At 39.5% G+C, this 22,286-nt stretch overlaps 1 protein-coding gene across 8 annotated transcripts in view; it reads right to left on the bottom strand.

Moving 5' to 3' along the window:
• The window catches only part of AGO2 (argonaute RISC catalytic component 2), a 57,663-nt gene that overhangs the window by 4,381 nt on the left and 30,996 nt on the right, over positions 1-22,286 (bottom strand). For all 8 annotated transcript variants that reach the window (XM_086877832.1, XM_086877820.1, XM_086877836.1 and 5 more), the window contains 15 exons: positions 17,613-17,794; positions 16,220-16,356; positions 15,952-16,086; positions 14,737-14,824; positions 13,908-14,055; positions 13,591-13,710; positions 13,334-13,456; positions 11,517-11,650; positions 9,024-9,208; positions 7,051-7,210; positions 4,386-4,476; positions 3,132-3,326; positions 1,850-1,984; positions 670-771; positions 111-310 (listed from right to left, as the gene is read on the bottom strand). In XM_086877832.1, the coding sequence (XP_086733958.1) occupies positions 111-310; positions 670-771; positions 1,850-1,984; positions 3,132-3,326; positions 4,386-4,476; positions 7,051-7,210; positions 9,024-9,208; positions 11,517-11,650; positions 13,334-13,456; positions 13,591-13,710; positions 13,908-14,055; positions 14,737-14,824; positions 15,952-16,086; positions 16,220-16,356; positions 17,613-17,794 (2,135 nt within the window). The remainder of the gene's footprint in view (positions 1-110; positions 311-669; positions 772-1,849; positions 1,985-3,131; positions 3,327-4,385; positions 4,477-7,050; positions 7,211-9,023; positions 9,209-11,516; positions 11,651-13,333; positions 13,457-13,590; positions 13,711-13,907; positions 14,056-14,736; positions 14,825-15,951; positions 16,087-16,219; positions 16,357-17,612; positions 17,795-22,286) is intronic.

Genomic DNA, 22,286 nt, shown 5'->3' with positions numbered 1-22,286 from the left:
TTGAGTGGTGAGAGCAAATCCACCCTCAAACTGCTGAGGACACCACTGAGCCCAGAATTAACAAGCCCACTGCCTTCAAGTTCTGCAAAAATTCAAAACTCCAAACTCACCTATCGTGTTCTTTGTCCACCAGATGGTACCTGGCTCTGAAGGCCACCAGGTGTGCATAATATGCAGGTGCAGGGATGGAGACAGAGCGCGTGCAGCGTACGTACGTATGGCACAGCTGGTAGGTGAGGATCTGCAGCTCGTCCGACGAGAAGCGATTGTCATCCCAGAGCACGTGGTAGTGAGAAGGTCTGCTTGTTCCCTGGAGCCAGATCACACAGCTCATCAGCATTCCAAACACCTCCTGAACTTCCACCTCTGCAGGGGAACTGCAGCAAAACAGGCGCTTCCTCCAAAACCACAGGCAGCAGTTCTACACTTTTCAGCTAATTTTTCCTTTCAAAGGCAAACGACCTCCTTCCTTGATCCCTATCAAACTAATCCCTTCCCCTTTTATAACAGGACTGTGTTTCTCAAAATTTCACCTCCAAAATTAAATGATAATTCTGAAATGTACTTTCATCTTGAAAACTTCAGATCTGACAAAAAGCCATCAGATAAAATAGCTTTAGTACAAACATGAACAGTTAAAAAGTTACCATGCCACACAAAATGTCTTACCTGAATCCCAGCATGACTACACAGGTAGAAGTCAAACTCTGAGGGGTGGGTGATTTTTGTGTCCACTGTGGTACCAGCTGGAATGTTTCCACTTTTTCCAACCTGTGTAAACAGGAAATGCAAAGACACTGAGGCACAACACAATGGGTGGTTTTTTTTCTTTTCAGCTGTATAACCAAGAAAACAAACACAAGAAAAAGATCTATAAAAAGCAGAAAGTGAAGAAATAATGTGCAAAACTGAAATTTTATTCCAACTGAAAATCTGGAGTGTCTTTACTATGGTGAATGAAAAAAAGAGACAAGCTGCAAAATCTTCTTAGAAACCACCTAAAAAGATTTGTTTTTCTGAATAACATAAAAAGAAGCTCCTGCAACAGATTTTTCAAATTCTTTTCACCTTCCCACTCCAGGACAGGAGAAACTTTTCCTGTTTATATCTGTATGAGGGGACAATCCTTCCTTGTCAGACAGACCCTTCCCTCCTCCCTCAAAATCTCTTCAAAGCAGAACGTAGAAATACTCTTTATTTTCAAACTATTTAACATCTGTAGTCACAACATTTATTAATATATCACCTTCATGTCAGCTTTGGGAGATACTAATTATTGCCTTGAAGCCTAGTGGGATCCAAGTGCTCCCATGGAGAAGCCTGACAGAAGGAAGGAGAACATGGAAAGTCCAATCTGTGATCAGAGCTTTGCCATGAGAAACTCTCTGTTCTCAGCAACAGCTCCATTCCTGCACTTGGGGAGTCTCCTCTTCATCCAGAAAGTACCAAAAATCAACTTGAGGAGTCTGATCTCCACCCAGAAAGTACCAAAAATCAACTTGGGGAGTCTGATCTCCACCCAGAAAGTACCAAAAATCAACTTGGGGAGTCTGATCTCCACCCAGAAAGTACCAAAAATCAACTTGGGGAGTCTGATCTCCACCCAGCAAGTACCAAAAATCAACTTGGGGAGTCTGATCTCCACCCAGAAAGTACCAAAAATCAACTTGGGGAGTCTGATCTCCACCCAGAAAGTACCAAAAATCAGCTTGGGGAGTCTGATCTCCACCCAGAAAGTACCAAAAATCAACTTGGGGAGTCTGATCTCCACCCAGCAAGTACCACAGATGAACAGTGATTGGTGACTTCACTGCTTGCTGGACATTTGGGGGTCTCAATGAGAACGTACCCGTTCGTTTTTATCCGTGCAGAAGAGTCTGGTGTGGTGCCTTTTCTGCACCACTATAAATGTGATGCCAGGCTGATAATCCTTCTCCAGTTTAATGCAAGCCTCCCTGATAGCCAGCAGCTCATGGTGGAGAACCTAAGCCACACACAGAGAGGTGTGATCAACATGAACAATTGCCATCATACAAATTACTCTTATTTATCTACAGATTTATTTTATTTATCCACAGTTAATTTATCATGTTCCTTTTTGCCTGTCACTCAGAGTAATGAGATGTCAAAGTTTTCAGGACAAAACTTTAATTTCTTCCCCTGATAAGGGCAAATTACATCATCAGTTTCCTGAGCCAGGAGAGCTGCTTCTATATTCGTTCAGCTCCAAGCACAAGGCTCGGACTAATAACTTGCATGTCAAAATCTTTTTAACTACCAAATACAAATGAACATTTAATTAGGCTACTGAATACAACAGACTAATTATTTCTCAGACTAGGACAAGGGATAAAATCCAGAAATGCTCAGCTGCTCTTTCTCAGCTTTGTGCAGCCCCATGCAGGACTACAGACATCAATAATAAGTAAAGTGGAACAAACCAAAAATCAACAATTTGGAATGTGGGTTAATTATACATGAAAAAATTCAGTGAAAACCAGTGACAACTGAAAGGAGGATATATCAAAAGTTCATACTTGAATTTATCAACTCAAGTTTAGCAAGTGGCCTTTCCTCTATTCCCCTGGATTTTGAGAAGCTGACTCAATTCTGAATCTTTTATTTACATGTTGGAAAGTGTATATAAATGTCTTTAAAATATACACAAAAATATTTCATAAAATATGGTACTAGCAAGCAAACAAAATAAATATGATAAAGTATCTGATGAGTTTTAACAGGAATAAAAATGACTGAAAATCCAGTATTTATTAATCCTCATTAAAAAAAAAAAATCATTTTTCTTTACTGCTCAAGTTCTATAGGATATAGTCTGACTAATATATCCAAAATAGGAAACAGATGTGGAACATAACTTGAGTGCTAAAGCTACACTTTTCACTTATAATTTTGTAAGAGGAAATATTTTAAAGGGGAAAAGTATTTTCAAAAGCACATGAAAAATACGGAAACACCTCTCCTGCCTGCTTGGTTAGAATCCAACAAATTCGTTGAGGGAAGATTTGTTGAGGTTGCACTTCTTGTAACTCCAACCACTTAAAGGTGGTATTATAAAATTCCATTCCTACCACAAAACTACACCATCAGTATTTCAAAAAGATCAGTATCACCTGTTGGAACTGCCCCTCAGAAACACCATCCCTGTAGAAGATGATGCGAGTTGGTTTGAATCTCGTTGATTTGTAGAACTGGATAAGCAACTCCCTGACCATGGCAGCCAAATCCTGGATGATTTCCTGGCGGTGCTGCTGCACCCGCACGGTGGCACAGTAACGGTTGGGATGGGCATCCATGCTTCCTACAACCTGGGGAAAAATGCTCAGCATCAAACCAAAAAGCACTTTAATAGAAGTATTTTGTGAGATAACTGCACTGTCTTTAATTCTATCACACTGAGTGGTTGGCCTGACAAAGATGTATTTGGAATTAAAATGTGCTTGGAAACAGCTCTGGGTTTAGTCCACCTGAAAGAGAAAACTTGTTTTAAATCTGAAAGACTCATATCCTGTTTGCACCTTCAGGCACTTAAAAATTCAAATACATTTTGGAGCACTGATGCCATAAAACCATTAAGTTTTATGTGTTAAGAATGCAGCACAGGAGTTTGAACTCCAAGACACCAAGCTCATTTTTTGGCTCCATCCAACTGAAATGGTGATGGGCCACAGAAATATCCACACCCTTCATCAAGGGAAGGGATTTTTCTGTTAATGAAATGTTAGCATCTATATCCTGTTAAAGTGGCATGGGACTTAAAAATAAACAAAAAAACCTAAAAAACTGAGCACATCTCCACCTGGTTTTGTCTGGACACACAGGTGAAACTTTTTAATACAGATACATAACATCACCAAAGATCTTCGTTATTAAACAATCCTGAGCAGCCACTACAGGTGTTTGACATAACACAAGCTAAAGACCATTCCCTGTATTTAAAAAGTACATTTCCAAGACATTAGTGCACATTTTGTGTTTTCTGGAAGCTTGAGTCCCCAGAAACCACAGCTGAGCCAGCCTAGCTCCCTATCAGCAATGAAGAAATTCTGAACATTTCTAAGTGCTGAAGAAGCAGATTTAAACATGCACCAGCTCATTATCAGGCTGCTGAAAAATATCAGCTTCCAGAAAAGCTCCTCTGTGTATCAGCAGCTCAGGCATTTTACAAGCTAATACACACATTTAAGTAATTAGCATCAGAGCAAGCTCTCTGAAGTTTCAATGAATTCCTGCAGAAAAATAATTTATAATCCTATAATTAGGCAATCAGAAGCAATGGACCACAAAAGGATTGAAAGCAATAAAATGCATTAGAGCTGAGCAGCAGGAGGGAGCTAGGGTTAAAGACCAGGACACAATTTACTCACTGCAGCAATGGAAGGCTTTTTCCCATCCCCAGCTGGTGGGTGAGTTACATCTGCACCAAGGAATATAACAGGCTGTTGGAATACTGGGGGTCTGGCAAAGAGAAAGGAAATTTGTAAAAGCAGCAAGATTTATGCTTAATAAAGCACATTAAAACTCAAATAAACAGCACTTGTACTCCTGCAGTGAATTCATCAACAACTGGCACTTGATCAGAGTTGGTCACTTGTCCTGTGGCAGTAATTAAAAATCCTGATTAAGGTTCTCATGCTAAATACTTAGACAGATTTTTAAAGCACAGCTAATTGTTGCTCTTAATTAAAAATTAGTTTAAAAATATATTTAGTTTTTTCTAACTTGAACAATTCCAGTTTTTATCAACTAGACCATGGAAAGGAGTAAAAGTGGATCCCTTAGTAACAAATGGCATCTGAGAAAATAAAATGACTGTGCACATATGCAGATGCTATGAATAAAAATATTTTTCCAAATGAAAAACAGTCTCGGTAAGGAAGTCCAAAAATAGTAGGTATCAAAGTTATTCTTTTCAAAGCAGATTTTTTTTAAAAACTGAGCTTGAAAGTTTTTAACAGATCTTTAGGTTAAGAGATTAAACCACTGCACAAAGAGAGGAACACCAAAGCACTGCAACCCAAGTTTTAAACTTCAATTCTATTCCTTAATAAAACAATTTCAAACGGGAAATCTTGGGCCACCATAATTTCTTTGTTAATAGTCATGGAGATAAATTAATTGAAGATTAATTGAAATAAGGACCTTCTTTAAAAGAAAGGGGAAGGTAATGTTGGGGATTAGACTTCTTTGGTTTTTTCTTTGTTTTTCTTCCTCAGGGAATTTTCTTCCCATTTGTTGCCTAAGAGATGATGAACAGACTGTACTTAGGAGACAAAAAACATAGCTGGGTGTCTTGGAATTCTGTTAATTTCTTGTTGTTTGTGTTTTGTTATTGCTGTTATTGTTGTTTGCCTACATATATATATAATTTTCTGGTAAAAAACCTGTTATTCCCTTACCCACATCTTTGCCTGAAAGCCCCCAAAGTTAAAATAATTTGAAGGGAGGGGGTCATCTTTTCCATTCCAGGAAGATTCCCACCCTCCTTGGCAGACACCTGTCTCCAGCACAGTTTTTGGTGACCAGTGTGGGGCTTGAGGGCATTGAAAGGAAATGGTGAAAAAGGAATAATAGTTCCTGGGTAACCTAATTCTGTGTGCAGAACACAGAAACCTTGTTAGGCACCACGTGGTCTAACTTAGCCTGGTTTGGTTGGCACATGGTTGTGGCTACATTTTCCCCATTTGCAGCTCCATATTTAAATATGGATGCTATGACTAAGGCTACTGTGGCTGCAATCCAGTTTGCACAACAGGTCAATAAGGTGAGCAATTCCTGGATTGTAAACTTTCTCTGGAATGTGGACACATGGCTGTACAACTGCCACAGACTAAGTTCATGTCTGTGGGGTTTCATTAATAATGGTGCCCATTGTGAGGAAGCAATACATGGGGGAGTTTTTCTCCAATCCTTCACTCACTTCTTTGGATGCACCCCACCACCTTTCAAAAGGTTCAGATTTTTCTCTAGATGCTGATATCATACAATGGCTGGCATTGCTGATAGGCCTTATCTATTTAGCATTTAGAGATAAGGTGGGACTGCCACCCTGATGTCTACCCCAGAGACTTGGGATGCTGCCAAAGAGCAGGGGGCCCTGCCCCACTGCCTGACCCTGCCCCACTGCCCATCTCAGCAATGAACCACCGAGATTGGATGGGGGTATGGAAGAGACAGGCTGGGTGCTGAGACTCTTCCCCAGCTGCTGGGAAGCCCTCCCTGTCCCTGTCTCAAAGAGGGGAAGTCCAATGGTGCAGCCATGGACCCACAGATATTGCAGCTGTTCAGGTTCCAGCTGAGCCATCCTTGACCCAGGACATGGGTATTGCTTGGGTTTTGGGAGCCAGGGCCCCTTCTTCTCTGGGAACAGCTTTTAAGGAATGTAAGAGAGGATTGTTCAGAGAGACAGAACGCAGGATCACCATCACAGAATGCCCTGGAAGACCCCTGAGGAAGGGATCCAACAGCTGAGAGAAGTGGCAGTACTAGAGGTACTTTTTGGGAGGGATGGACAGCACAAGGGCTGACAAGGTCAGGTGCACAGGGCAAATGTTCTGGATGCTGGCACATCCAGGGCCATCCCAATACTCCACTGAATGCAGAGGACACCTGAGAGACAGTGGGTTTCACAGTCAGCAAACTCAGAACTTTTGAGAGCACAGTCCATGGCCCAATGCAGGCTCATGTCTCCACTGTGGTTAAGAGTCTCAAAGAGAAGAATGTTGACCAAAAGAAAAGCCACTACTGTTCCAAGTGGTCTCTATTTGTTTTTGAAAACTCAGGGCAAATAGAATTCTAGTGGTATTCTAGTGGCAGTTGTGCACTTCAGCGGTCAGATCATTAAAACAATATTTTAATTATAAATTTCATAACCTAACTTTTGCAGGACTATTTATTAGAAGCCAAAAGAGAGTTTGTCTGAAGAGTCACTTAAGCTACAGTGCTATGGCTGCAGATAAAAGCTCCCGGTTGTCTCAGCATGACGCACATTCTCTGCAATACAACAACCCCTGCTTTGAAAGAGGAACTTACCTTCCCTGTGGAAGTAGAATGTTATTTACACCTCCTAATTTGACATTTATTTTTAAGCAAAGGTTGGACAGAGTTTGTGGTGTTGTTCTTTGGACGTTTTTCATCTGCACACACTGAGTGGCCATTCCCAGCACCGTGTCACCAACGCGCTTCACCTCCGCTACGGAATGAGGAAAACAAAAAACAAAGATTTGCAAATAAAACAATGGGGGAGACTTGAATTTGGTGCCAATTAACTACACCTGGAGTTTTAGCAAAGTGGTGCTCAAGTTTAAAGGAACACAATGAAACTTACACCCCAAACCCACTCAGTTCTGCTCTGCTCCACATAACTGGGTCCTAAATGCAATAATTAAAGGCACTGTTGGCTTATATTAACTAAGAATTTTTTAATTAACTCTTACTTTACAACTATAGCATTATATCATCAGCTTTGGCTAATGATGTAGGCAATGTGGATATTAAGGATACTCAGCACTTGTTGCATTATTAAACTCTGGAATAGTAACACAAACCTAACAGTAAAGTGCTGAGCAATATTCAGCCAAGCAGTTTATCAGTTCTTCTCTGCACCTTTATCACTTGCACAGAAAAGTGGTGAGCCCATAAAAACTTCAAGAAACTCATTAAGTACTGTACAGTTCCAAAGGTTAAATAAAATCCTATTGTTAACAAAACTGAGATTTCAAGGCTTTCAGAGACCTATGTACTCTTACACTCAGGGAAGAAATTTAGGCTCCAGGACTGGCTCAGAGAAAATGAACCACCCTCTTTGGCAACAGGAGAGGGAAAGAGCAGGGTGGGAAGAAGAGAAAAGAAAGACTGTGGGTATAGGAAGTGCAGGGTATGGAAGAGCGTAGGGAGAAAATAAGGAGAGATGATTAGAGGGGGAAGAAATAACTGTAATTAAAGATAATGACAAGGAAAAAAGATGAGAGCAGTACCACATCCTCTCAGTGCTTAAGTAGAGGAAAATAATTCCTTTTTAATGCCAAACAGGAATAGTAAAAATGTCATTTTGCACCAAATTTCTATTGTACAAATTAGAGATGAGCCACTTCCTTTGCAGGCTGAATTCAAGGGGGGAAAAAAAGTACTATTTCCTTAAGGTGCCTTGCTTAATATCTTTTCATCTTGTAGGAGATAATATTAAGTTGGAAAATTATTTTGTGCTATATTAAAATGGCGAGGGGTGGGATAAAACAAATCTGCAAGTGCTTGGAAGATTGGATCCATCAGAGAAGAGTCCATTTAACTATGGGAGAAAAATTGTTGCTGCTGCTCCAGCTGGGCAAGGTAAATGAAAAAAAGGAGGGAGGCAGGACAGGAAAAAAAGCAGTTCTGCCTATAGGAAGAGCTGAAAAATGAATGGTTTATATAAAACCTATTAAAACCCATGTGTGTATGCCATGTAGAACACACTAATTGAGACTGTTTCTAAAAAACAGTTTAGTTTGCTGAATTTTGACCTTCTGTGCACCTGTATCCTTGCAACCTGAGTTAAAAAAAATTGAAATAATAAGAAAAATAGACAGAAAACTCCTTCACTCAACATTTTTTTGCCAAAGGCAAATTGTGCAACTAAGCAAAGATGTTCTAAAAGCTAGAGCTCTTGAAGTCATTACATCTTCAATCACTTGGAATTTTCAGCACAAGAGTTTTATTAAGCATATTATAATCCACTGCCTATCAATGTCAATCTCACCAAAGCCCTGTGTTTGCTTTCTCACAACCTGAATCTCAAATGCAACCAGCATGGGGAAAAGAAAAGTAAAATCATAGACAGCATACTGAAAATAATTAGGTCTTAATATAAAACATCATGCAGCACAAGAAAAATAGTAAAATTTATTTACAACCCATTCTCTAACTGGAATTTATAGAGTTAAACCAGCATTAAACCTCTCTGCTTTGGATAATTCATTAAAAACACACAAAACTGTGACTGAAATGCACCATTTCCACTCACTGACCATAGACTGGTGTTTTTCCTGGCAAAATGACTACAACAAGCTGCAGCCCAGTATAAGTGTTCTTGAGGTGTCTGAACATGGGCTCCACGCTGTCAGCTCCCTGGGCATATTTACAGAAGCAGGGCTGCCCCTGGATTGGCATTCCAGCATCCCTGGAAATCTTCCGCAGCTGTTCTGTGAAGGACCTGGGGAATGCACATCAATACATTACATTATCAGACAATAAAAATCCACCTTGTATTTGATCTTATTTTTAATGGAACAATCCTGGTAAACTTGCAAAGCTGTCCAAAAACCTGGGAATTTAACCCCAAGTGCATCTTTAATTGACAATTAACTACACAATTGACTGTGTAGTCACTGAAAGAAAGACAGGAAATATGCTGTATAAATAACACCATTAATAAAATAAACCTCATTTCCAAAGCAAATTCTACCTTATTTCTATGGGAAATACAGGATAAAATACTTTTTGCAAAAAGACTGCAGCAATGACAATTTGGGATAGACCGCTCTAACATAATTCCATCTGTTACCACTACAGAAAGGGCTGGAGTTCTTCTCTTTTTTTCTTCATGGTGAAAACAACCAAGAGAAATTACCAGCAATTGTCTCAGGGAATTGCTTTAGCATCCATAGTAATGCACAATTTCATAGATACCAGAGAAAACGTGTATCCTGGAGGTGAAGGCAAACCTTCTCCTAGGCTGGTGAAAAAAATGTCACCCTTTGATGAAAGTGGTGAGATATGGAGACAACCAAATTTCTTCAGAGGCTTCCACCTGTGAGCCTTTTTAACTCACAGATAAAAGCCCTTTTTGTTAAGTTGGAGTGGGTACTCCCCCCACAGTTGTCTAAAACATTGCTCATCTTCACCACAGGGTGCCACTGACTGAGAGGCTGCAAAGATTTAGCTTCTTCCAAACCCATTGTTAAACTGCATGAATCATAACAGCCTGTGAGCTTCAGCCCTGCAGCCTGAGGCTCCTTGCAGAAAATGGGTATTCCCTCTGGAAAAACAAGCACTCACTACAGCAGTCAGTGGCAGAACATCTCCCCATCCCTGGGAGTGTGCAAGGCCCAGCTGGATGAGACTTTGAGCAATCTGGTCTAGGGGAAGGTGTCCCTGCCCTTGGCAGAGGGGTTGGAACAAGATGATGTTTAAGATCCCTTCCTACCCAAAACCCTCAGTCATTTCAACATTCAAGTCTGAAACAAGTCAGGGTATGAGTCTTTAAAAGTCCATCTGGAAGTACAGTGCCTGCAAGGAAAGGTTCTCTCTCTGTTCCCAAGAGGTAAAGCAGGATGATTTTGAAGACTTTGAGAGCATTTGAAGGTTTTTACTCTGACGAATCAGCAGCATTCGAGTTCCAGCTTGCTCAACAAGAAGTAACAAGAAGCCACAAGATGGAATGGGATGCAGATATTTTCCAGGCATGAAGTAATGTCCTTTCATGGCAAACACAAACTCATTCTAAGCCATCCAAATAATTTTATTTTGGCTCATTATGTTGAAGACTTCTGCCTATTTCTCAAAACTGAGTAACTTCGTTTACACAGCCTTTCCACTGAAGCAACATCATGGAAGGGGAAGTTCTCTGGCAGCCCAGTTCTTAACACGTGCCTGGAGAGAACAAGTCCCTTCCCTCCTCACACAATGGGAATAAAGTATAAAGATTCCCACTATTTGCTCATCACTTGTTAAGGAAAAATTCCCAAGCTGTTTGGCAAATCATCTGAAGGAACACTGCCATGGCAATGCCACCAGTGCCAGCAATCCCTGCCTTACATTCACTCCCAGAGAGCAGCTGAGTCACTGCCAGGGCAGCTCCACTGGCTGCACTTGTCCATGCATGAAGGGAAAGCAGCTGCATGTGGAAGGAAGGATCAGACATTGATCTGGGCCTGCACACCTTCCCTGAGCCAATGGCAGGTGTCACTGTAATGAACTATCATGTCCCATCCAAAGACAAAGAAAACAAATCTGAAAGTTTCATTCAAACATTTAGAGTCAATAGAACAACCAGTCCTACTCATCTGGCACATACAGTAACTTGTACATTCCAGAAACTCTGAGAAGGAAAAGGTCTGGACCAAAAATCTCCTTTTTAAAGAAATTCTGCATGAATAAATCTACTCCATATAACCAGGAAAGGAACCTAAGAGAACACACATGTTAGCTGTCACTCTTAAGAAATACTTAGTGATAAACACCCATCATTACATCATTTCAGTTATCTTAAACCCTGTCCTAAGGCCTTACTGGTCAGAAACCTGCCATAGAGCAGAAATGGCTTTTGTTAAGTCTGATTTGGAGGATTTCCTAATGCTGGTATTGAAATCAGACTGGCATCGTTCAAAGCACAAAGACACAGAAGATATATTGCCATATGTTAAACAATTTAGCCAAAAATATGTTCTTAATAAAAGTAAAATCATGACATTTGCATCCATAATAAATGATAAAATCACCACCTTATACAACACACTTACTTAAGATGAACTTCAGTGCACTGGCGCTGGGGAGCAAAGCAGGCAATTGCCCAAACCTTTATTTCAATTCCAGTGTGAAATTGTTTATTCCTCATGTCCCAGACACCTTGCACTGGTGTAGCAATTGCTTTATTCTAGAAGTGAAAGGTAAAAATTAAACATTAATGCAAAATTTGATTGATGCTAAACAAAAATTAGCTTTGCTTCTACTTCCCTCCAATTGGCAGGTAATCTATTCTCTCGGGTTATTCTCTCCCCTGTACAAACATCCACCTGATCTCATAATAATCATTTTATCACTGTAGCAAGACAGCTTCTTAGCCAGGTGAACAATAAAGCTCACATTGTTCATTTTTATTGCTGATCACTGCCTTTGGTTGCATTTATCAGCAGCAAATAGAAATTATACATGGAAAGTAAGATTCCGTATGGAATGTTAACAAGAACCTACATTCCTACAGTGACTTTGCAATTGCTCAGTGAACTTTCCAAGGAAAAGTTAATTTAAGTACTATGAATATTTTACACATCACTAAGTAGAGGGAAATAGTGGTTCACTGTCACTCTCACAACTCCAGGAAAAAATGTGAAAAAGCTGAGAAAGGTAATCACAAATTCAGCTTGGACCTGCCCAACACTTATTTCTCCCACCAAGCAGATATTACTGGGATGGATTATCTAGAGGACAAGGGATGTAATAAAGCAGCTAAAGTAATTCTGGTGATGTTAATTACCTTAATAAATACTGACAGACGCTTTAGACAAGTTACCACGATGTCTTCCTTCTCACCTAGCAGCAACAACTAAAGCTTTTGGGCATTTTTCAGGACACACACATGAATCTGATAATGGATTTTGCACAGTTGTGTGTGCTGTAGGCAGTGCCTCCCCTACTACGACTTTCCAACATTCATCTACCATTAAGCTCCCCCAACCTGCTGGTGCCAGAATAGTTCATGAAAGCAGTCCCCTAATCAGGGTCAGGCCTGGGGTACCTTAACCTGCCAGTGAAGGGAGATTTGAGATAATTTGCCTGAGTCATTTGAAGAATTTAAGGCAGAAAACTCAGGATCCTCTCCCATTATGGGTTTGGAGGCACAAGCCTGTTGTGCACAGGGACAGAATTATATTCAGCTTGCAATGCATGATCTGAAGAGGTTTATCAAAAGCCTCCACAAATGATGTTACCCCAGCTATTAAAGCTTTTCATCTTGCAATAAGTCAAAGTATGTAACTGATGAAAAAATCCTGTCTCTCAAGCTGTTTTTAAAATATATTGCAGGAGAAAGATTATGTCAGAAGCACCATCTGAAAAGCCATTGTAAAATAAAAACCTGTGGGTAAATATTCCAAACAGGAAGAGATGGCTCTGGGGAAAGACATGATGATATAGATGATACTGCCCTTAATACAGCTGCCTCTCCCAGAATATTCAAAATCAACCAGAAGTTCAGGAATACTTCAGCATATTTACAAATATATATAGTGATAATTGAAACGGTCTTTGTTCTTCTCCATACACATTGATTTGAACCACTATTTGCACGCTGCTTCTTACAACACACAATGAAAGAGTGCTTCAGGCAAAAAAAGGCATTTTTAACCCAGCTTTACTTGCAGAAATAAAACAGCAATTGAGAGAGATGGAAATTGGCCAATACATTTAAGGACTTTGAGACCCGAAATTTAAATTCTGAACAATACACCCATGACATCTCTCTCACTGCACACAATTTATTTAAAATAACCAGATTATAGAGGCCATCACATCTGGTGCTAGAAGCCATCACAGACTATACAGAAGCCACTGGACATACCCTGCCTCCATAGAGGATTGAGGGAGGCTGTAGGACTCTGCCAGTCACATCTGTCATTTCATCCTTGACCATTATCCCAAACTCTCGGACATAAGGGTCGGTGTTAAAACTTGCACTCCGCATCTGAAATGATAAAAATGGATAAAACCAAGCTCATAACCTGCATGCAGTGCACAAACACAACAGTCAGTATCTGCTCAGGTTAAGCAAAATTAAGCTCATTCCTACACCTGCCTCACGTTTGACACAACGCTCACCAATTTGCTGATCTCTTCCTGCCGGTCCGGGGCTGATCTGGCAGTGGCTCGAATCATAGTGGAAGTTTGATTGTCAGTGAGTTTCTTTATGCATCTCTGTCCTGCCACTATGTTGCACACCTGAAATTTCCCCACAGAAAGAAAATTAAACACAATCCAAATATTTTTTTGGCTCATGGCTTTTCTTTCACTGATGCACTACAGAATTTCTCAAAATCTGGCTGCTCAGAAAACAGTTTGCCAACATTTGAACCCTTTTTCTCTTGGACCCCCTTCCTCCAGCCCCAAAATACAGAATTCTCTATGAGTTTACTTGCCTCCAGAGGAAGGTATGTGTGTTTCTGCTCTTGTCCAACTTGTAAACATGGAAGGTGAGGGTAGCGTAAAACTAATTTATGCCTGTCCTTAAAATACTGAGCTACAGTGCATTCAACTGTTTGTCCATTCTCCTGCTGAAGTGGGAATCTGTTGGAAAGCAAATATGGAAAGCAGTTATTACTTCATGCAAAATGCTTCCCCTACAGTTCCTCAGTACACTTCTTGGCACAAGTTAAGCTTATTAAAGGAGGATGAAACAAAGCCCATGATTAAATACTAGATTCAGATACTGATCAGTTATCTTTTTGTAAAAAGCTGGTATCAGTTTTGTTCCTTATATTACTTCCTTAAAAATGGAAATCACTGTCTCCATATTCAACTTATCTGCAACTCTCTGGTTGGTAGTTAAAAAGAAACATTTTTTCCAGAGGAAAAAGATACTGCAAATAAGCAACATCAGGAGGCTGATCCCAACTGGCACAACTTTTTTATTCCAGTTGAGGGAAACATTAAGTTACAAATAAGACACCCTGTCCTTTCAACTTTAAAGAAACCCATAAATGACAGAAAAAAAACAACCCACCCAACAAAAAAACCCTCCCAGATCTAAAACAGTGCAATTGGTTCAAATGCCATGATACTTATTATAGTATAAAAATAGAACAAAAATAAGAGCAAAATTGGGAAAATACTTAGAGGTATATTTAAGGATATTAACCAAAGAAAGCATAATTTTTAAAGGTAACTTTTCCCACCTCAGTAAGGCAGGCAAGATATTTTTCTAGCCTGAGATCAAACACATGTTGAAAAAACAGAAAAATACTTTACGTTTGGTGACTTGCTGGTCGTCTGGTGACATTGCACACTCTGTACTTCCTTTTCATTTGTCCACAGTGTGTTATCTCCACCTTCAGACCTAAAAATTGGACAGCACAAATCACCATGTCTCCAAAATCAAAGTGTCAGTCCTGAACTGCTACACGAGACCAGCTGAACAGCATTATAAAGCCATTCTATTTAGCCCCAAAGGGTAGCCCAGACAGAACTCAAAAAGCAATTTACAGTCTTAAAATTCAAAATTCCTGACCTTCAGCCAAAGTTCAACAGAGAATTCTAGAGACAAGATGAAATCCCAAAGCCCCCAGAGCTCACAGATGACACTGAGCACATTCTGCAAATTCCAGTTCTGTACCTCTAAGGAAGCCCAGGATGGGGAAAGGACAAAAAGGGCACACAAGCTCCTTGTAACAAAACCCCTTATTTATATTTTCTGTCTAAACATACAAGGTCTGTAAGACCTCCAGTTCTTGCAGCCCAGCCTGAGCTAATGAACTGGGGTGTGGGTGGAGTGGAATCCCCAAACAGCCTCTCTAGGAGCTCATGGGAACGAGGCCATGGTGAAGCAATTCAGTGCCTGATTATCCTTTCACAACATTTACAACCAATGCCAACTCAGGATTTATTTACACTTTTCTTGCTAACTTCTAGTTGGGCAAAGATAATTTTGTTGATGTGTTTTGAAAACACAAAAGGAAAGTGCAGGATGGATTTATGGATTTGGTCTATTTAAAGTTGTTTGCTTTCTGCCAGAAGTATCAGGTATATCTCCATTTTTCAGAAGAAGCTTTCAGTGAACAAAACCAGTTAGATTTCTTCCTACTGTTCTCTCTGATTCAGTCACTACACACTACAATAACTGTTATTTACTTCCAGGAGAGTATATGCAGGACAGATGCCTAAGTATATAAAAACACACTGGTAAATTATTAGTAAAACCAAAAATATTAAAAACCCAACATCAGTAATTGGAAAAATTTAAGACTGGGTAATTAAAAAAACATGAAATCCCAGTATTTGTAAACATTCAGAAATCAGATTAGGAATTGGAATATTTTTGTCATGAAACTGGGATTGGTACTACTGATAGGTTCCATGAAAACATGAAATTTTTGTCTCCCAATAAGGCACCTGCTGTAGAAAATATTTAAAACACACAGTGGTAACAGACAGAATAAAGCAGCTGTATAATAATTTCTTTATTACCTTTTATTTCTTTGGTAAACTTTACCCTTTGGGAATCTGTCAGAGGTTTTTGTTGTTCTTCAATACTTTTGAAGTCCAGAACTTCACAGACAAACTCAATAACTGGCTGTGCTTTGTAAAATGCAGTTGCAGACACTGCAGACAAAAACATTAATGGTGTGTTACAACAACACAGAGGAAATTATTAGGAAATCCAACAAATGGAATTAAATTTTTGCCTTCCCATTAAGGTGCAAAAAGAAACAAGAAAATACCTCCTAGTACCTACCATCAATATTTAACATCATTTTCCATAATGAAGGTCTGACTGACTGATGGAAGCCAAACCAAACCTCTCTGCCACCACCCAAAGGATTTGAGCACCCTTCTGATGCTGTAAAGAAAGATCTCCCCACAGGAGTATACCTGCAAGAAAGCAAATAAATTCGCATCAGAAAACTAAAGCAAAATTTGCAATAAAGCCATAACTAATGCAAATTCTTTTTCACGAGAGCAGAGAAATGTCAGTGATTAACATTACAAATAATCTGAGATTCCTGGCAAGGCTCAGATTACAGGTCTCAAAACCCAGCTTGTTACAGTAAGAAACTGCCTACTACTCAAGTTTAAATTTATTTTCAGTATATTCCTTAATATATCTACTAATACCAACAAAAAAGCATTAATAACTTTTTATTTGTATTCTATTAAAACTTCAACTGTGCCTCCGTAAGAGAAGAAAAAAGTCCCTGCTATTAAAACCAATGTAACAATCTCTCCCCATATTCTGAATTACAGACACTATGTGAGGGCAAATAAGTGATCTAAAAAATATTTCTGATCCATCTTTCATCTTGATAATTAACTCCTGCAAACTTAATAGCAAACAAATCATACCCAGAGCCAATGTGTTCCTCTAAGCAAAGATATCTGACATTCTGGGCTGTTTTCTGCGCTGTAAAACCTGATTAAAGTAATTCTATTTTTTCCTATCCTATGTCTGAGGATAAAGTCAACATTCTATAAGGCTATTTAAAGTAATTTACATATACAAAACTCATTATCTGTTTAGAGCTTCGATATGGGAAAGTTCAGCCCTAATAAACTTCGTTCTTTGCTTTCTAACTGAATATAATTTGCACAGTGGTCTTAAGTGACTCCTGTCACGGCAGCAGAATTAAGCCCACTATCTCTTGGGTGTGACTGAAAATGCTGTAGGTTCCACTTGAAAAACAAACAAATAATTTCCAACTTTTTCTTTCCTATCAAAATAGCCACACAGGGTGACATTAATGTTCCCCTAGCACTGTAACCTTTACACAAAATTTGCAATAAACATCTGTCCAGGGACACACAGGAGCATGGTAAGAAGCTGTTTTAAATCCACCCTTCCAAGTCTACCAAACTCCAAGCACTTCCCACTCAGGGAGAGCCTCCTTCTCCAAGGCTACAGAGGAAAGAGGGAGATGGCAGAGCCCCCCTGACCTGAGCACACAAACATGGGGTCAGTCTGACACCTCTGGGGAAAGGCTCTCATGTCCAGGCTGGAGGCTCTGAATTCCACTGGGTGAGCAGGAAAGCACCAATGGCCTCACCTGAGCCTGCCACTGCCACACAGACTACCCAAAGAGCCACCAAAGCACCCAAGTCACACCTAAAGCACCTCAAGGGCTTCCCCTCACCTCATGGAAGGCAAGTGCCTCATCACCACATCCAGGGCCTGGATGGTCTCAAACGGGACACTCGGCAGCCGGCCAGAAAGGGCATCATGCAAAGCCTGCAAACTCACACAGGACATCCACTTTATAGCCACCTTAAATATCCTGTCCTTTCCTTCTCCTGGCAGCGTGACCTCCAGCTCCACCTGCAACAATGCCAAACAACAAACCAAGATGATTCTTTCCATTGAAAGGGGGGAAATCAGAAGGGACAGTGGATTCCTCTGAACAGCGCCACAAGCAGAGGAGGAGATAAAAAGCAAGGATGAAGCAACAGCACGCAGTAGGTACAGCCTCTTTTTACAGCTCCATCTTCCCAAAGGGGTATTTCAGAAGCCTGGAGTGCTTCCCAGCTGGCATCTATCTCCTTTGTGAGGCAACACTGGAATTTGGAGGCACTTGTATCAACGGGGAGGTCTCGGCGAAGATCCCATGACCTGATTTCAGATCCCTGACACGTCCCAGTGCATCACTGCCCATGTCAGCTCCTGCATGACTCAAGTAAAGCATGGGATGTCACCACCTGCCAAGATTCATGAATTTCTGGTATTTGCTCTTGAGAGCACCCAGAGTTCTTTACATGCTGTTGCTGCAGACACAGTTCAAACAAGAGAAGAAAGGAGTTTTAAAAGAGAAAAAGAAATCATCAATTGCCCAAACAAAACAAAAAACCCACAAAAGCCACCAAGCCAAAACTCTTACTTTTAAACTAAGAAAAGAAAGAATAAACTACAACCCCCAAGTACCAGTGATGGTATCAGATAGGAAACAGGGGCACTTCTTTGCCATGCTATGCTCTACTTTGATTTTTTTGTCTAAAAACAGTGGCAAACGACATCGTGGTAAATTACTTAAGCCAATTACTTGTAATTATTTGCAATGCTGATTTCTCCTCTTTCTTAAAACAAAGGAAGTCTGAGCACCAAAGTTTTTAAGCCGACTAAAATTAAGGCTTGTCTGAAGTGATCAGGAGGTCTGGGAGTGACTACAAGAAATAACAAGATCAGAGTATCCTTTGTGCTGGATACCAACAAAAACGTTGAATTTTCCCCTGCTAGGGAGCTTGCAATTTAAATATAAAAGGCATCCAGTTAACAGGCAAATTGTAATTAGCAAAAATTATAGGTGGCTAACAGCAAACTAGTATCTGCCAGCATCTGGTCTCTTGCAACAATTTGTTTCTTTGGTCCAAAAATAGGAAGGAAATATAAAACACAAATAATAAGCCTTCCTGTGTGCCCCCAAAAATGAGTTGTCCATCTATAGCAGGCACACAAATTAATATTACAGCTGAATCTGTCCTTCAGCACAAACATCATTCCCCAGGGAAACTCAAGCAGAGGAAGGAGCTGCACAGCTGTGGGAAGCAATGGGAGTCTAATCCTGGGGTCACTGCTCTGAGTCTGGCCCAGGTGAACCCTGCTGAAAGCTGTGCAAAGAAAGGGACAGGTCTTCAGCTCACACTGGCTGGAAGCTTTCCATGAACTCTTTTTTCCACCACACTATCAAAGAGTCCTCAACTTGCATCTCATTTACAGCAGATAGAAGATGTCTGTCACACCTGACCTGTATTTTCCTTTAAACCTCTCCTCCAAATCAAGTTTCATCATCCCTGCTTGAGCAGCCTGGTCTAGTGGAAGGTGTCCCAGCCCATGGCAGGGGCTTGGAACAGGACAGCCTTCAAGGTGGAGGTGCCTTCACACCCCAACCACTCTATGCTTATTCCCAACACTGGTAATACACAACTTATCTGATTATTAAACACTGTGATGCCCTTAATCTAAAAAAACAAAAAACCAAAAAAAAAAAGGAAAGGAAAGAAAGAAATTTAATTTTACTTTTTTTCCTCTCATGGTATCAATTTACAAAATTCCTTCATCATGATGGAATGGGAGATGAAGAGGAACCTGTGTTGCAGTACCATTGTCCCTGGTGGAAATAAAAGGCCCAGGATTGAAGAATTTCTGTTGCAGGTGCCCACCTGCAAATACCAGTAAACGTTAGCAGAGCTGTGACTGCTGGATTTGGCCCAAAACAGATTTTGCTGCTGGGTCTAACTCCAAATGAGTTGAATTACGAGTCACTGCTAAAGTAAGTAATATTTAAGTTATTTAAGTTTAAATTTTTTGTTATATTTAATCTTTCCTGTGGTTTTGTGCGTGGCTTTTTATGTTTTGTTATTTTTTATTAATTAAATATCTCATCCTATTAAAGAAAATAATGAAAATGTCCTTAATTCACATCCCACATCCAAAAGTTCACATATACTTTTAGGCACTGCTAATCAGAATTTTTCTTCTCTCAGTAATATTTTATTTATATCACTCTGTACTTTTGAGGACAAATGAACATGCTTATGTTTGGCAAAGTGAGAAAATATGAAATAATTAGGACAAAGTAGTTTTAGATGGGAATTTTACTATGTCCTTTACTATTAGGGATAAATCCTAAAGCAAAAGATAAGATTTGTTTTATGCTCTATCCCCAAATTAAAAAAAAAAAAGTTTACAATCTAAGGAGGCTACCTGGTCAACCCACCAAATTGCTAAATGGCAACAGCATTGGCAGTTTTGCAGCTAAGGGAGCTAGATGAAAAAAATCATTAAGTCTATAGAAAGTTTCATAGCTATCCTTAAAAAGAATAAGTCTTGAAGCTGATGTGGTCTGAATGACTCACACAAATCAGCATTATCATTGTTTAAAAAAATATAATTAAACTTGACCACGTGTTTCTCAGGAATTCTTAGTATTTCTTCTTCTCCATAAATTAAATGCAACATCACATGATTATTTTATCATGCTCTTAGCATACAATGTACCTTTTCTCTATTAATCCAAGAGCTTTTCCTTCTCAGGGATTCAGAGAAAAACAGATTAACAACAAACTGTGGATGTAGGAAAGAGCTCTGCTTCTGTCATGTGCAGAGTCTTTAGCAGTACTTCAGAAAGACAAAGTCAGAGGAGCAAGTGTGTGGCCACAGACAGGATTAACATTTTCCTTCTGGAAAGGGGAATAGCAGCAGCATTTCTGTATCAAACTGCTGCTCTGTTCATTTGTAATTACTGTTTTTCTAATAAAAGACTAATGAAGATGTAGGTTAAGATACATCAGTTGCTTTTGAATCTTTCTAGCTGAGAAAACTTCAAAGTTCAGGTAAAATTAAATTCCAGGTTTTAACTGGAGAAGGATATTTCGAGGGAAACACACAAGTAAAGCAGGAATTGAATACAAAGCTGCTATTAGAGGTGACTTGGGTTTGCTGTGTAGAAAAGAGGAGACTTTTAATATCTTCCTACCTTACCGGTGTCCTAAACACTCCTTTCTTCTCAATGTGTACAAGTAAAAACTAAGAAAATATGTTAATATTTACATATTCCATATCTGTCCTAAAAGGTCTAAAAAAATGAAGAAATTAAAGAGTGAAAATAAGGTACACTAAGGAAGGAATGAAAACAGATTTGATAACCACAAAAGCCAAGGAGAAAAGTATATATATATAGAGGAAAAAGTTATAAAAGAAGCAGAGCTGCCAGCAAGGATGAAAAAAAAAAAAGCCCAGAACAACCACTACCAAGAAGAGATGAGAACAGAGTGCATCAATTAACTTAAAAGAGCAACAGGAGGGGAAAAAACTTTCTGCAATTTGGTGTCAACCCTCTGTTTAGCATCAGTTTTTCCACTACCAATGCATACTGCCAGTCAATTAAGATCTTCCACAGAGATTAATCATTGTATGTTCATGAATCTTTTCAATATGATCCTAAATGCAATCAGATGTGCAGTGAACTTGCTACATTTGTTATGTACAGAACAGTAAAAAAAAACAAACAAAAAACCAAAAAAACCCACCAAAGAAACCTAATCTAATTATGGTGGAGGAAAGTCCTAATACCTACAAGCTTTATAGTGGCTTAAATCATGCTTAAACCAATTTAGCACCATGTAAAAATTTCCTTCATTAAGCTAAATTTCCCAATGTCTGTTTTAAAACAGCTAAAGATTTATCTCTATTAGCTCTTTCCTCCAGGGTAACATTAATATATGTACAGCAGAACAACTGACAAAGCCCTATAACCATGGGAAATGGGAAAAACTGGAGTTTATTAAAAGTGAACCTAGGTGTGAGCCACAGATGAAACCACCTGAAACTACCTCATGCTAAACTCCACCACAAACACACAGTGACCACCCACTCCAAATGATAACTGCTCTGGCAAGATTGGGAATGGATGAGATGATTTCTTGGATGAGATGTTCCTTCTGTGCCTATGCCTGTTGACCAAGTAGGACTTCATTCCTGATGTTTTGGAGTTTAAAGCCCACACACACTAGAATATACACAGTAAAACCAAAGCCTAGGGACAGTGTGGTAGCAGAAAATGCTCTTGATGTCCCAGTTACTCTGTGTCTGTGCAAATGAACATTGTAACCTACACCTGGGAAAAGGCTAATTTGGAAAATTATGTTTACTTTGTCCCACTCAAAACGGTTATCAGAGCAAGAAGGGTCAACTTGCATCTTATAAAGTCTCATTAGATCTGAGGATTAATTTGACCCCTGTTTATCATGTATAAAAAAACCTATTTCTTATTTACCTTCACATATTAAATGAACTTCATACTTGTCATAATATATAT

This window comes from Cyanistes caeruleus, chromosome 1 (assembly GCF_971803275.1).
Source record: "Cyanistes caeruleus chromosome 1, bCyaCae1.hap1.1, whole genome shotgun sequence".
Lineage (NCBI taxonomy): Eukaryota > Metazoa > Chordata > Aves > Passeriformes > Paridae > Cyanistes > Cyanistes caeruleus.
This window is presented reverse-complemented; position numbering and strand designations above follow the sequence as displayed.